This window comes from Eutrigla gurnardus, assembly GCF_963514095.1.
Source record: "Eutrigla gurnardus genome assembly, chromosome: 18".
Taxonomy (NCBI): Eukaryota; Metazoa; Chordata; class Actinopteri; order Perciformes; family Triglidae; genus Eutrigla; species Eutrigla gurnardus.
In genome coordinates this window covers 16,163,981-16,180,526 of record NC_139929.1, presented here as the reverse complement: position 1 = coordinate 16,180,526, position 16,546 = coordinate 16,163,981, and the positions used below count along the sequence as shown (strand labels likewise).

Sequence of the window (16,546 nt, the reverse complement as noted above, 5' to 3'; positions counted from 1 at the left end):
TCAGTATGCTTTGTCGATGTCAAGATGATTAGATGTTTAGCCAGTAGAAGGACCTTGAAACCTTGATCACATCACTTACTCTCCAGTAAGTTCAATGACAATCAATGGCATCATCACTACTGCTGGAAGCAATGGTGAGACACAAGGGCCTTCTGGGTACCATGGAAGAGTCACCAATAACTGCTGAGCCTATCATCGCCATCTAGTGGCCTTGAAGGATTTGTAAAATGAATACAAACACACACACACACACACACACACACACACACACACACACACACACACACACACACACAGTGAGAGAGAAATACATCACACAACAAGCAGTTATGTAGTGGTAGATGAAGCGTTTTAAACATAGCAATCATACATCTAAATAATTTAACGAGAAGGCAAAAAACACTGCAACAATTTACATGAAACAGCTTTTTCTTTATTATCCTCATATTCTCATAGAATTGACAGTATTTTTATGCAATTAATGAATTTAGGCTATGCTCCAACCACATGTGTCCTGCTATAGGTCATGTCGTGACGTTGCTATGACATATAAACTAAGACCTGCTTTTCTTACTGCAGTTTTCCCAATATTACATTCATAAATATAGCCTGCACAAAGTAACAAGTGAGCGGTAATCCACTGACAGACGAAACAGCCACACTTAAGCGTGTGAAAGGCATTTCAAACCAACCCCGTCAGGAGCGTGGACTGTTTTCATAAGAGAATCTGGCTGAGGAGTTGGACGAAGGGGGGGCGCTCGTGCCAGTGCGCGCATGCGTACTCGGTGGGAAACGCGATTGAAAACGGGCAGCTATGCCGCGCGGCGCAGAAAACGAGCTGGACGCGTCCGCTTGGAACAACGGCCGGTGTTGCGGAGGTCTGACCCGGGGACTGCGGGACCGGGAGGCTGCCGACAGGCGTTAACAGCGAGACTTTCCCCGGGGATAACCTCCTCCCGAAACCGCGGCGGAAGCAGCGAGGCGAGCGGTCGAAGAATCCGCTCCTTCTTCCCCCCTTTTCCCCTCTCCTCTCCTCGGCTTTCGGCACCGCTAGAGACGCGGAGACGTCGGCAATGTCGCTGCTAAACGTGTAGGATTTATCCCCGCGGCCCCTTTGTTCGTATCGACTGTAAATAAAACTGAGCAGAGACAATAAGCGACACCAGCGGGGTTCACTATGGTTTTATTGGCGGTCCGCAGTAGGAGATGTCTGAACAGCTGCTGTATGGGGACGTTATACTTGCAGTTGTTGCTGTGGATTTTATGCGCCGTGAACGGAGAGGAGCAGCCGTTCAGCGTGGAGGTAAGAACCGTTATCCTTTGACCTGACAACACCTCCGCGACCGGACGAGCAATCAAACATGTCCACCCCTTAGTCTGTATTATTTTTGTCGTCTTAACTGAAAATTAATAATGCAATTTGAGGCACGTTGTTGTCTGATGGATGTTTCAGCAACAACGGGGTCTTTGTGGGTGTCCAGCTGGGTTGGGGGTCCTGTTCTCCACTTTTCTTTTTTAATGTGTTTTTAAAATATATTAGTTGGAATAAGTACCTCACCATAATAACCTTATTTATGTCCCTGTTCTCAAAGTGTACATTTCAGCTGAGAAGCAGTGTCCAAGTATGAAAAACAAGTATTTGCATTCCATGATATAGTTTAGATAGAAAATGTCCCCAGTAGAGATTATAGAGCTTGAATTTATTCAACTCTAATACTGTCATCTCCATATAAACACACATGAATCAATGTTAAGTCAACAACGTAAAAAAAAAAAATCCTGTCAGTGAGCTAAATATTCAAAAGTGGCTTCATAGCCACATTTTCTTTGTGTTTTTTTTTTTTTTTAAGACATGAGAAGCTCCACTTTAGAGCATTCAGATACAGAATCACTTGTGCCATTGTAACAAAAGCAGCCCATGCTCCGAGGCTTATTCCTGTAGAAAGAGATCTTATGTGTTCACAGGCAATCTGTGGGCAGCTAGAGTAGAGAGAGAGCGTGAGAGAGAGAGGTTCCCTTTCAAAGGGTGCTTTTATTCTGATCTGATATCCCGACTTAATGGATTGTTAAAAGCCTTCAGGCTACAAGTGTTTCCCCAATAAACGTTAACACTCAACCACCCTTTAACAAGAATCAATGTGTCTTTTGTCTGTCTGTCTGTCTTTCGAGACTCTGCAGAACTAACACAAGCTTTAATATAAATATGGGTTTTATGAAGGACACGTCTGTCTATTTTACATCCTCTTCTGTTTCCAGAGCAAATCACCTGTGTTTAGTCAAAGCCGAATGCGTACGGCTATCATAAAGTGTTAACGCCGCAACTCCGCGCTGTCTCTCACACTTGGCTGCACACACAAACTCAGAGACACCACAAGGGAACATCCTGGCACGTCTACTGACAGTCATTCAAGTCCTACATCCACATATCCACATGATTTGCAAGCTTGGCATGCCACAGCGTTCCCCTTTGGAGAGGCGGGGAGCAGATTTAGTCCAGATGCTACAGGTTATTCAGTTAATATGTCAGAGCTCACATGACAAGACAGGAAGAAAGTTAGCGGGATGTTAAAAGGGTTGTTCTTTGTATTCGGTCGATATATCTTATTCTGGGCCGAGTTAGTTGACCTAAATAATCTTTACTCTGGGCCAGTTAGATGTCAAAAGTAATGCTTTCAAATAAGACCTAGCCTGGTTCTTTGTTGCAGGACATAACAGCGGATGTTAATGTTATCATTGTCATGTTTTATCATTTATGTCAAGTTCCTAACTTGGCTTCACATTCCCTTCTCCCACTCACTCTGCCTCGCCTTGCATGGTATTATCCTCCCCCAGTACTTACATCTTAACATTTCTTTGTTTTCTCTGTGTTGTCATACTTGCATGTGAATGGACTGTCACTGTAGTCGCGGCTCTCTGACCTTTTCTATTATATTGTATTATATCCTATTATATTGGCTGCTTTAGAAAAGTCAGTCTGTGGCAGAGACTCGCAAGATGAAGATGAACTGCAAGTCGCTTTTAAATGTGTCGTTAACCCTATGGAAACGTAGGAAATTCATAGGAAAAAAAATATGAGAATACATATCTGCATGTATAAGGGTAAAAACATGATGAGATTCTTCTGCTCTGCCTGCCATGCGTCCTTCATATTTGTCATCACAGTGTTTTCAGCTAGTATGAAGTGGGCTTTTCACTATAATGTGAGACATTTAAGGCCCCTAATTTGACCATCATCAATGTCTGGAGTACTGCAGGAGGGCATAGCAGGAAGATTTACCTTATTAAACACAACTGTTGAGACGCTCTTGAGCAAACTTTAATGGCCGCCAAAAATATCTGAGTGAGACTCGGCTGGAGATGAAAATGTAAATTTAGCACAATAGAATGCAAAAATGTAACTTTAATTGGCCCTCGAAGGGAGTTGAAGCAGAGCAAAGCTGCAGCCCAAAACGTGTCTTACTGTAAGTGCTTTGTAAACGGTGTCGCCGTGTCTGACTTCAAAAGCCCAAACCACCAGTATTAGGCTGCAGTTAATCAGCATTAGGCAGCCAGTAGCAGGATGACTAATGTCCCCGTATGTCTGGGATGTTTTAAACAGGTTCTTAAGACTTTGGACGGTGTTGAAAGTGGTTTCATTGGAGCCATTGGCTGGACTTAAGTCTATAGGAAAAAGTTTTTCAGGGCACAATGTGACCGACCTGGGATTTGTAATTACGAGGTTTGGCCATCATGTCAAATTGGCTTCAAACCCATCTGCTGCTTGGTGTGAATGCGTACACCACCGGTTACAGAGGGTGATAACGAAGAGAGGATTGGTGTTTGAGGTGGGAGGTCACCTCAACCTTCCCTCTAATTGCTGGTTGGACTGTGGCGCTTAAGAAAAACTTTTTGGATGGCGGCTTTAGCGCCGTCTTCCTGGATTTGACAGCACGGATGAGTTCACTGTATTACCAATTTCCCCCTTTTCTTACAATTTTCTTTGCTCTGGATTACATTTTACAGAAAGTACAGGCTGTCGCTGGATGATAAAACAGTAATTAATATAGGCTTGTAACACCTCACTTCAGCCTAACACTTCAGATCTGCCAGTCCGCTGAAATATTTCCGAAAGCTCCTCATCTTTTGTTTATCCGATTGTCTTCCCACAAGAAGTAATTTTCCCCGGCAAATTAGACAATGTCATTAACAATGGCACAGCCTCGACTTAATTTCGTTTATCCCCTTGTGAGTTTTACTTTCATTTTGAATCCATATTGATTATATATGGAAAAAGAACGCCAGTCAAGTCATTTTTTAACGCCGTCTCTGCAAGGCAACATAGAGGAGGTGGGCTGTGCAAACCGTCGAGCCATCTTGCGTTATTTGTATTATTAGCTTTTGCATAACATAGTAATTAAAAGAGACAGAATGGATTTTTTAATCTCTTTTTTTCCCTGTCTGTGTTTGAAACTGTCTCACAGTTAGGATGAAATTACATTTAATATTACATAAGAGTTGTCTCCGCTCAGTGCCTCAAACCCACAGCCGCCCTGAACTGTCTTTAACTGTCCTCCCACTTTGTCTAAAATGGTGCTTCTCGACTCTTTCTGGTCTTTCAGTTGAAGAGACTTTGAACGCAGCCACCGTGCGTTCACTATTTTCATTTTAAACACTTTTGTTTCCATCTCTTGTCAAAACTGTCTGGTTACATAAAATCCTCATTGCATTAGTTTCAGCTGTTTCCGTGCTCCGTGAACCTTTTTATTCCGTTAGGATTTGTGATATTAGATGATTTTTCTCACCACAGCGGCTTTCCCTATAGGAAGACAACAACAACAACAACACCGTGGAAGCATCACGAGCATTGCATTGGTTTGGTTAATCTGGTCACGGAGAGGCATCAGGTGCAGCGCTTCGCTCTGAGTCACACTAAGTGTTTGAATGCCACTCTGCTTGCCAGAGACAAAGCAGAGTTTCCTCGTCACAGATAATCTGCTCTACAACAAAGAGAGCACAAAGTTGCTCCGGTACTCCCATCTGTTAACATCCAGTCTCAGATGGATGAATGAATTAATAAAAGCTTGTTTGTTTCCACTCCGCTGACTGTCAGTTGTCATAATTACCTCCACCAATGTTTTTCTGTTATCTGTGTCTGTCTGTCTGTCAGCGAGGTATCTGAAAAACCTATGATCAGATTTCCATGAAATGTAGTGGACGTCCCTTGTGTAAACAATTGGATTTTGGTGGTGATCCAACAATAGTCAGTTATTGGCTTTACACCATATGAAAGTTTGAAAAACACCTATGATTTATGATATGAAAGATGCCAAAATCTATGGAACATTTAATACAGGAATATGTGTTTGGGTGTAATCCAATATCGATGTATATGTACTTTAGGTGGAATCATATTGTGATATGATTATATTGATGATAATTTTGTTTTCCTTTTCGCTTATGTATAAGCGAACATAGTTTGGAACATAGTTCACATCAATTTTGTTAATAATAATAATAATAATAATAATAATAATAATAATAATAATAATAATAATAATAATATATAATATGTATTGTGATATGGAAAAATAAAACATTCTTATTAATATCATGACGGTAATGTCAGCCATATTGACATTGTAACCACTGGAGCTGTTTTCAGCACTCTGCTAACACCAAGCACAGTCCATTCCAATACAAACAACTTGGTGCTGTTGTCACCGTGAGGCGAACGGTAGAGCTTCATTCCCAATACAGCTCGTGTTACCAGTCGGCACGCTCAGCCTCTGAGTGGCATCTGAATAATGAAAATCAAGTGTGTGTGTGTGTGTGTGTGTGTGTGTGTGTGTAAACAGCTTCTCATGTCCCCAGATTGTTTTACTTGCTCCTCACTGTTCGTGCATGTCTTCATTTATGCGCCGGTCTTCCTGTCCATATTTGCGTGGCTTCATTGCTGAGTAACTTTTGATCACCAGACAAGAGAATAACTGAGATACATGTTTTTTTTTATGGACTAAACTGAGGCTTAAATAGAATCGCATACAACTCAAAACAATGTAAAAGATCTTATTTGCTATTTTGCACTTTTATTTTTGCTGCATTTCCCAGAAACTTACCCAGAAATATTTACTTTGTTTCATCAATCAGTGATAAGTCTTTTAGGCTTTTATTTACATGCAAATTTAGTTGTTTATTCCTTTTTATTTTCCGCAGTTTTCATCCTTATCATTAACAAAAGAATATTCTTAAATGTCGCCATATTTTCTTCCTACAGACGGACACTATGTGTCCTTCCTTCTCTGTCTGTATGCATGCAGGCCAGTATTTACGCTTGTGTGCTTCGCCGTCGTTTCTTACTGAGCAGTCATAAGGACTGTATGTACACACACACACACACACACACACACGCACGCACACACACACACACACGCATTGCTGACGTCATTTGGCTTTGGTAAGAGAGCAGATTTCTGAGCTACTGGGGTGTCTGTGTCAGTCCAATTTTAGAGTATACACAACACCTGCACTGACCTAAATGATTCAGAATCGCACACACACACACATACTCACACAGACGCTGATACACACATGACTGATTTTCCTCAGCAGCCACTTGTTATTGTTGTGTGTTGTTCCCAATCTCTCTCCCTGTATGTCAACACAGTCTTTCTCTCTCTGAGATGTATCTTTGGTCACAGCTTACTGAGCTGTTAAATCTTTAATGTGACTGACAACTGCAGCATTAGTTGATGGCAATGGGGCATCACATGTAAGCCTGTCAATTAAACTGTTGACAGAAATGCTCTGGGGAGTGTGTGTGTGTGTGTGTGTGTGTGTGTGTGTGTGTGTGTGTGTGTGTGTGTGTGTGTGTGTGTGTGTGTGTGTGTGTGTGTGTGTGTGTGTGTGTGTGTGTGTGTGTGTGTGTGTGTGTGTGTGTGTGTGTGTGTGTGTGTGTGTGTGTGTGTGCGTGCGTGCTGTTTCAATGTGTGGTGATATAGTTTTAGCATGTTTGATCATCCCCAAGTTAACATTAGACAAATATTAATCAGCTGTCTGGATGTTTGTTTGGTCTTTCAGGATTGATCTTTCTGCAGACTGAGTCTGGAGGACGTCAGCTGGTGTCAGATGTCATAATCCAGACATGCCTTTTTGTCACTTTTCAACATCTTACGTCATTGGAATGCGTTGGAAAAGTCCCAAAAGATTGTTCACTAGAAAAGGCACTGTTCTGATCAGTATGTATGATCAGACTGTGACATTTTAGAGTGACATTTTTCTGACATTTTGTCCTAATGGGGCCACAGAGACGGCGTGCATGAAATATTTTTTGAGGCTGCATATGTGTGCAAGCACTAGGGGTTAGATATGAAGCAATGCCCCGATCAGCCTCTGCAATATTCACATTGCTTTGGGGTCATGAGGTGCAGACGATGGTTTCGGTATCATTAAAAACTCATGCCGAGTCTTTTGCAAATGCAAATTTTACAGTATGAATTCAAGTACAGCAGTTCAATTATGTGTGTATGTGTGTGGGTTTGTGGTAACTGGTGTGGGCGGGAAGGCTGCGGTTGCCTTGACGACCCTGGCACACTTGCCAGTGGTTCTGCATGCAACCGATGAATAATTCAGTGTGGTCAGCGGCGGCAGGCTTTCCCAGGAGGCCGGGATCGTGTTCCCACGAGTCACCTGTGCACAGAGCTCCGGCCACTCAGCTGCTCCGTTACAGGACAGAAAGACCCACATGTTTGTCATACAATCAGAACCATCAGAGCTGTACACACTGGAATGGGTCTGCATATCACACAACAAATCTCCATAATACTCATAAATATAAGGCTGTAATGATTCCAAAATAGGATTTCTTCTTCAACCTTCTTAACTTTTTAATATTTGATCGGCCTGATGTTTGTGGTATGAAAAAGTACTTGGGGCAAGGTCTTCTACTCCTGATTTTCTGTCCTAGCAGGGAGCTAATTGTATTCACTCAGCATCCCTGGGTGTAAATCATTCACTGATTAGATGAGTAGACTAAAAACCAGGAGGGCTCTGAGGGAAGTACAGCAGCTCGGCCATAGGAGAGGAACTTATTGACATTTTCAGGCCTACGGGAACTTTGAAGGCAGCATGTCTGTGCTGCGAGCCTTTTATCTATTTATCTTGATGTTTGTGAAATGGCACCAAGTGACATATGGCTTATTTGTCTGCCATATCCGCTACGTTTACGTGAAAGTCCTGAGCTACCACTTTCAACTTTGACAGATGGAGCTTCTGAGTTATGAAAGAACATATAGAGATCCAAGATCCCAAATGGCCTGCACTTATTGTCTGATTATACCATATAAGGTATATGAAGACAATTATACTATCATTACAAAACGAATAAGTACTATGTTAGCTCTAAGCCAGATGCACGATGGGGTAACTATAGGCGCTGATGCATACTGCATGTGCATACAGTATGTATATAAAACCTTATAAACATGCAGGAACAGTGTGTGTACTCAAGGTGAGTTATACTGTTTAAATATAGAGGTGCAGTTTATCTCCTCAGTCCCGTTCTGCCTATAAACCTTCTCTGAGTAGCTCCGGCTTGTAAACACTTTGTACTCTCTGAGCAGTTCGTTGACGGTCTGTGACAAAACCTGCATAATTCTGTGATTTTTTTTTTTTATAGAGCCGTCTGAAACTAATTACCTCCAGTCTTTTTCTAAAAACTCCCTCCCGTCAAATCCCATGGCGTCACTTTTTCATACCGTGTATGGCTTCACATAAAATTTTGACTTTAATGTCAAAAGTCGAGCTGACGCGTCCACGGCTCACTCTAAACATCTAATGCACGTGTGCACAAAGCATGCTGTCCCTGTTACCTGAGGGGAACCGAGCTCCTATCAGCTGATCAGCGCTAAACACCGCACGCCATCAGCTCGTTGCCACGCCGACCAGGCTTCCCGAGGTATGTCTCATCTATAATGGAGTGATTCCATCGCCTCGTAGGTTGGCCTTTTGATGCCACCCATCGGCTAATTGGCCCGCCTTCTGCTGGTCAGGTAGCGGGGCCAAGCCGGCTGGTTGAGAGGTGGTCTGGGGACATGAATGCTCCGGGTTCACCTAAGTTCAGTGCCTGTGTGAGGCATATGGATGAGGACAAGGCCTCTGAGTCACTCCACTACTCTGCCTTCTCTTTTCCTGATGCTGTGCATCTGTGTGTTGGTAGCATAGGGAGTTTACCTGGGATGACTTTGCTATGTCTGATTGCGTTTATATGCTCGCTCCATTGGAGACCTGAAGTGTTGTTTGTAGGTGGATAAGAGCTCCAGAGAAGCAGAATATTGCATTTTCTATAGTTACAGTTGTATCACTGCATTGAAGTGGCCTTTTAGGGTAGTTATGAGGGATTTTAAACCACAAGCTGTTTTTCTTTTTCATAGTGTGACAAAGGTGAAAATGAAATGCACTGCTTGAAGAAGTTAGGTGAGGTCTGGCACTTCTCCCATCAGAAGCATGAGAGAAGTCTATTTCAAAGTGGAGTGAAAATCAAGTGTGTAGAACCCAAAAATAGGCATGTTGCATTTCAGACAGTTTAGCCTTCACTAGGGCACGCTTGTGGACTCCTTATCTTTCCACTTCAAGAGCGCCTTGATTTCTGGAGACGTTTTCAACCTCATTACACAACGCCACTCTTTCCGGAAAACGCAGTATTTTCCTAACAACGCAATTATTAGATTACACACAAGAGGCTTATTTTTGTTTTATAATGTGTTCACACTTGGCTGGTTTGATTCGGTTGCATCATGATGTGGGAAAGAGTCAGGGTATCAAATCAAATCTAAATCTTGGCAAGAGAGTTGATAAACACTCCTTTTATGCTTCTATCTGACATTTTCTAGCTTAGATGTGGGAAAAAAAGAGATCCTATTGGTTGACGGTTGAATGTGTTGACTCTAAATGGGCAATGATGTGGGCATGTCATCCAGCCTGTATGTGCTACCATGTGATGTGGCTTGTGTTGAAATCCAGGTCATCAATAATAATGGCACTAAAATATACTGGTCACTCAACATTTTATAACAAACACATTGAATTGGAAATTGACTACAATAAACGTATTGTGTGTGTTTATTCCATCAACAAGTATTGAACAGCACAGTATATGCTTACAAGCTCCCAGGTTATCCATTTGCGGAGAGAGAGTCATTTCTGTCTTATTGAATAAGGAGGGCTGTCGAGCTGGAACCTCCTGCTCTGAGGCATCCTTACATTGGCAGAACACCGGGAACCATAGATCACGAAGACAAAGAGGGAATCGATGAGGAAGAGACGAGGCTAAAGAAAGGGAGCAGACAGAGATAAGGAACGATAGATGAAAGGTAGAAAGAAATCAAAGAGCTCGGTAACGATTCAGCAAAACACATTTTTTGGGTATGCTCTTCTCCCTTTAAGATTATAAGGAGGTGGGTCACTATCCTGGATACACTGGGAGACTCGCCTTAGCGAGTAGTAAGACCCAACAAGACCCTTGAGGTTATGCTCCTCTCTGGATCTTGAGGATATGTATTTCAAGCCTGTTTGACCATTGAAGTTAAAGGCTGATGTTTGTCCGAAAGTAGTAGTAAAGAAATTGCGTTTGTCCAAAACTAAAACATTGGAAAACGTCTTCGAGCATAAAACCACGTATATATGACAACATTTATCTGTCGTCTGTATACATATCTGCCCTCGTCTTCTGCTACGTGCAGTTATCGTGCTGTGCCGTATCTGCCCTGCCTATGTCTCTCCATCTCCTTCTCTGAGATCACACACACACAATGCAATATCCTGACAGACGTATCTCACAGCAATCTCCGCTCCCTCCTTCTCCGTCTCCGTATCTGATAATGGCTGTTTGTCTGGAAGCCCAAACACCGCCTCACTTAATGCATTACCTCCCGAATCCCAAACCCCCTGGAAAAAAACTCCTCGCTTGTTTATGTTGCAGCTTTTCATTTACATAATAATTGTGTCACGCATACTGCAATGTCACACTCACTTTACTCATATATTGAGCAGGTAAATGTAAGTTTTTAGTTAATAGACCATTGCTAGATGTTCCAACACTCTCAACACCAGTTGTACAATTCTTGGTTTGGCTTTTGTTTAGCTGCAATGCCACGTCGAAGCTGTATAGTGTTTAAATCAATTGTTTTTGTTTTTTTTTGCTCTTTCACCCGAAAAAAGCAGCAGCACCGTGGCAGTGATTCTAGGAAAGAGCCAAATGTGGTTAGATTGAACAACCCTCTAATGTCACAGAGGAGATGCGAGGGAGGGACAGAGATGATTACAGGACAAGGAAAAGGAAAGTAGACATTAGGCAGCAGAGAGCGACATGAAGGAGAGAGGATGCATCGAAGATGGAGACGATCCGACAATGCGTAGATTTGAATTGGCTCAGCTTTATTGTGGGGCTATGAAGAATATTTAATGTAAATGTTTGGATTTGGAGACAAACGCCAGTTCTGAAAGTTTCAACTCTAAAAGTTAAAAATAGGATTCGAGGGATTAAAAGCCAAGTTTGAATGTCTGCAATAACGGCTCTGTACTTGTAATGTTTGCGGTGTTGCACAGGATTTAATTTAAGTTTGTGTGCACGCCTTCCGAGATCCAGCTCACTTCTTCTTCAGAGATTCAAACATGTCCTTTGAGCTTTGCATGCTGGCATCTCTGATACTATTTTAACTGGGGGGAAGATCTGAAACTCTGGGAGAAACGCATCTCAAAACAAGCCAGACCTTGGCAGGGGTGCAACAGAGGTCCAATCGATCATTTGTGCTTCAAGATACTAAATTATAGTTCTACGTCAAACATTGTGACTCGACCAAACCAGGTCACTACGCCATTCCCGATTAAATCCCCACGCATGAGTGTGTTTTGGAGAGAGATGTTGATTTGCTCGCCGTGCGGTTGTAGTATTATCCAGGATTTATCCACTGAATGGCCCTTTTCAGCGTTTATGTGACAGTGCAGCTTGTTTGCATCTCTTTCTTTGTCTAAGCTTGTGTGTGTGTGTGTGTGTGTCAGATTACAGAGCTGGGGTTCAGTACCTGAACACAGCAGAAATCTCACCCATGAACCTCTCTCCCCGTAGGTGTGTTCAGAGTGTAAGAACCTGACACACTTCATAATGTTATCACCACTCGGTGAGTGCGAGGCGAGGAGGGGGGAAGGAGAGTGGAGATAGAAAAAACAGAGGGAGTGGGGAAATCCGTGAATTAGACCAGAGCACCCAGCCGAGAAGGATGAAATATGACAGAACGAGTGAAAAGGCGGAAGAAAAAGTAACATATCAGGAGGAAACCTGGGCATACAGGAAGAAATGTGAAGCACGGCGTCTGTCACAATGTCGAGCGTCGGGCATGATATTTCATTGGCGCTGAGTGTGAATCTGTGCGTGTGCCGACCTCCAGTTCCCCGGGGACAGGAAGTAGGGAGGCAGAGCATCAGGGATTTGTCAGTGTGCCAATCACTCACAGATAAACTACAAAGATGAAGTCTGGCTTAGCTACTGGAGGATCCTCTCTGTTTATCCCTCTAATGCAAGAATGAAAGACTTTTGATTTATGTATTACTGCGTCTTGGGTACTTTCTGTCATATTTTTTTGTAGTACGAGATTCAATATGGTGTGGTATTAAGATATAGTAGTTCATAATTCACTTATCATTATTTCTAAAGAAATGTGTAATTTGGTATTAAATGTAGATATTCATAATAAATTACTACTTGATATTTAATTAATTAATTGTATATATTTTCTATGCATTCCAACTGAGCAATTTGACATTTTTTTTATGTTCAGCTGAGCTGCTTTTTGTTGAATATACAGTTGCATTCTTTGCAAGATATTATAGGAAGCCAGGGGAATTATAAAATGAAGTGTCCTACATTTCAGATCTGTAAGGGTTTTACAGTTAAATCTATGAATTTCTTGACCTTCAAGTCAAGGGTTCTCAACGTTTTTAGATTTAAGGTCCACTTAAACATAACAGGCCCAAAGAAGGAGGGGAAAAGAACGTCGTAGATATGTGTTATGCCACTGTCGACTGTAATGACCACAATAAATATTCTGGGAAGCCTCACCCATCACTGCCTTCCATTATGAATGAAAATTGAATTCATTCACGGTCATATTTCCTCACCACACGCTTTGGAGATTTTACTGGCGCGAGGTTGGCTCCTACATCACTTTTTTCATTTCAAAAATGAAATGAAGGATGTCACTGCATCCAAAAGAACGTCAGCTAGCTAACAGATGCATTTTATTATTAAAATAACTACCTGTGCGTATCGTGCATTTAAATAGATTCCAACCATTTGGCTGTACCAGTGGTTGAGAATAGCAGAGTTACGTGTTTTAGCACAATTAAATGGATATGAATATGTATATATAAACCCACCCAGAACTAGTTTTTTCCTCCTACTTCCATTCCTTATGCTAAGCTAAGCTAACTCCTCATCTCAATCTTGGCAAGAAGGTGAGCTTTCCCAAAATGTCCATATTGTAAAGTATTCCTTTACCAAGTATCAATAGCAATCTCCATATTATACCCTTATAAATTGATACTACGGTATTTGTATTAGAACAATAATTTACAATGATGGAGTGACCAATATGTGAAATGACACTCGCTGTCTCTATTCATGTGCTGTTTCTCAGCACTGAGCTTTTAAAATGAGTTAAAGTTACATTTACAATGCTGATCTCCTTCGTACGATCAGCATTCAGCCCGGCCGTCCTCTGCTATATCGACGCTGTGAGTAAGCCGAGCAACGTCCCCAAGCTCAATCAAAATTCAGGCAACCGCAACAAAAAGTCACGGCATCTTTTTTTGTCACATTTGTGCCGTTGTCGAATAGTGGTTTGCCTTTTATTGCATTCTGCTCGCCCACTCTCACACCACGCGTCCCTCCCCGTTTAGTGAATTTCATTCTCAGTGTGTATGCTATCCTGAGCAGCAGACCTCCAGAACGACTGAAGCGGCAACATTGTGTACGAGAATAGTGTTCACAATGCAGTGTCGCTGAGTGACGGATAAAACACTGGTTTGAGGCAAATACGCAGCCCGGCGGCTCATTGCATCCTTGTGATTTAGTTTTTGTGTTGTTCTCTCTGCACTTCAAACAATACCATTTTTTTTTTTTTTATTGGTTACATTTTCTTTTTATTGGTTGGTTAGCTTTGTGTTGCTAAATGCGGCACTTGACGACTGGGAGAGTACAGAGAGGCTGGGACGATCCAAATCCCTAAAGCCTCTTCTGTGAGACGCCCAGCAGATCCCTCATCCAGCCTGGTCCAAAGATCTCAGATGTGATTCCCTGTGGCCGGATTTTATAGAGACCCTAAAAGCTCTAATACACCAGAGCCTTTCCCTGACAAGCCAAATAACACGATAACAGATGACACTAACCTCGTATAGACATGACTCCATTTATACCCTTTGTGTGTTTCGATCTGTTATTTGCTGATCTTTTTCTTGTTTTTCTATCTCTAACTCCATCTCCATCCAGACATTAGGAATGCCTTCAAGGGATTTCTTCAAATTTTGACTCTAAAGATGATCTGATTTAGATTTTGTCGTTCCATTTTATTTCCCATTAGCCTCTCACCTGGAAACCCTGTAATGTCTCACCTCCCCCTCGCTCTCTGCTTGTTTTCTGTCCACAGGCATGGCTCCAGAGGTATGGCTACCTCCCTCCTGCAGACCCCAGAATGTCGGTGCTGCGTTCTGCTCGAGTCATGCAGTCCGCTATTGCTGCCATGCAGCGCCGCTACGGCCTCAATGTCACAGGGTCTCTGGACAGCAGCACCGTAGGGTGAGTCACACCTTGAAGATGCTACATGGGTGGGAGTTGAACACAAAAACAAAGAAGCTGCAATGTTTCATTGAATGTTCACAAACAGCCAATAGACAGACATTCTTCTCAGTTATTATTCATGCTTGATTTTAATGATTTGATAAACACTGCAAGACCAAATTGTAAGTTGCACACAGATAAATAGATATTTGAGAACAGGAGTGAACAACAGCCAGGAGGTAAAACATGCAGTAAACCAACAAGTAGTGGGAAAAGACTCACAAAGACATTTTCACTATGGAGGGAAAAATGGTAGATGAGTCTGTTACATCCCGTTTTGTATTTCTGCAACCAGAGTTATTTTGTCAGACAGTAAGTTAGCCTAACATGGTTTAAGTGGAGCGTTTTTAATTTGATCAAAGGGGCCTTTCACAGAGAGTACTTCTGTTGTCAGATCAAAGACTGAAAAATGCCAAAGTATTAATACTCGGTGGAAGAGAGGGGTTTGGTTGCCCCTCGTACAGTCAAACCTGACGTGGGTTTAGAGAAAGAACTCTCTGTTGCAACTACAATGCCAATGAGAGTCTATGTGAGGCTGCCTGTTGTGCGTCCACATGGATGTAGGCTTGCATCAGAGGTATTGTCAAATAATACTTTGCATTAAGAAACAAAGTGATATTATTTATGTCTGGCTATCAGAACTGAAACACAGTAGATAGTATACGGTATATGTAGTCACAGTTACACTCTTGGCCCTTTTAGCTCAGATTATACCCACGTTTATCCCTCAGGCCATCATCATTTTACCTGCAAATCACTAGAAACAGTGGTGACATTTTTCTCCACCAACACCGAAATGCCATCCATGCTGCAAATAGCAATGAAATTGGCCACTGAACTGTAATGTGGCAATGTGGTGGCCAGCAGTGTGACTGCAGAATAGCATCTGTCCAACCGCTGGGCTGAACAGAGTGAAATGTGATAAGCTAACAGTGTGCCTGTGCTTTTGTCTCCTCTTCTGCTTCTCTTTGTCAAAGTAGCGATAACACAATAAGGTGAGGTGTCTTTTTTTGTGTAATACGTGTGTGAATATGTGCTTTTGTGCAGTATGTGAATTACCAGAAGTTGCATGTGCTGTGTTTAGATTTTGAAATAAGATGCAATTATGCATTATCATGTTTGCGTTTTTGTATGTATCTCACACCAACACTTTGTCCTGTTACAAATTAGATGATTCGTTCCACACTCATCAAGTCTGCATCTGTTCCTCAATACAAAGAGCTACATTAGATCAGAATTGGTTGGTCACCGTGTCGTTTATGAAAAGTACGACCCCGTAGCAAACTGATCAATGGATCTACTGTGTTGATTGGTGGCCTCCTCTTGTCTTTCCTGCAGGTGGATGAAGAAGCCCAGGTGTGGAGTCCCTGACCAGGTAGGAGGTGCATCCAAATTCAGCGTCAGGAAACGGCGGTACGCCCTTACAGGACAAAGGTGGCAACACAAACATATCACATACAGGTGGGTATTTCTAAATATAACATTATGTTTCGTTAGTAATTTGTAGAGGTGGTCATAATGAAACTTTTAATAATTTCCTCCTTGCCCCATATCTGGGGCCTTTGTCAAGTTATGCTAAACCATTTCCCTTTTTCCCTTGTGGAGCAAATGAGCAACTGCTGGACACACTATTTTGATTTACATAGACAGAAAGCTGAAAAAACTAAGTTTATCACTGCT

At 42.1% G+C, this 16,546-nt stretch overlaps 1 protein-coding gene across 2 annotated transcripts in view; it reads left to right on the top strand.

Moving 5' to 3' along the window:
* The first annotated feature begins 775 nt into the window (after window positions 1-775).
* mmp16a (matrix metallopeptidase 16a (membrane-inserted)) overlaps window positions 776-16,546 on the top strand; it is a 58,062-nt gene continuing 42,291 nt past the window's right edge. The window contains exons 1-4 of one of the 2 annotated variants that reach the window (XM_084034271.1): window positions 776-1,303; window positions 14,676-14,824; window positions 15,847-15,861; window positions 16,205-16,327. In XM_084034271.1, the coding sequence (XP_083890397.1) occupies window positions 1,178-1,303; window positions 14,676-14,824; window positions 15,847-15,861; window positions 16,205-16,327 (413 nt within the window). In that variant the 5' untranslated portion in view covers window positions 776-1,177. The remainder of the gene's footprint in view (window positions 1,304-14,675; window positions 14,825-15,846; window positions 15,862-16,204; window positions 16,328-16,546) is intronic. The other variant, XM_084034272.1, reaches the window with a different exon arrangement.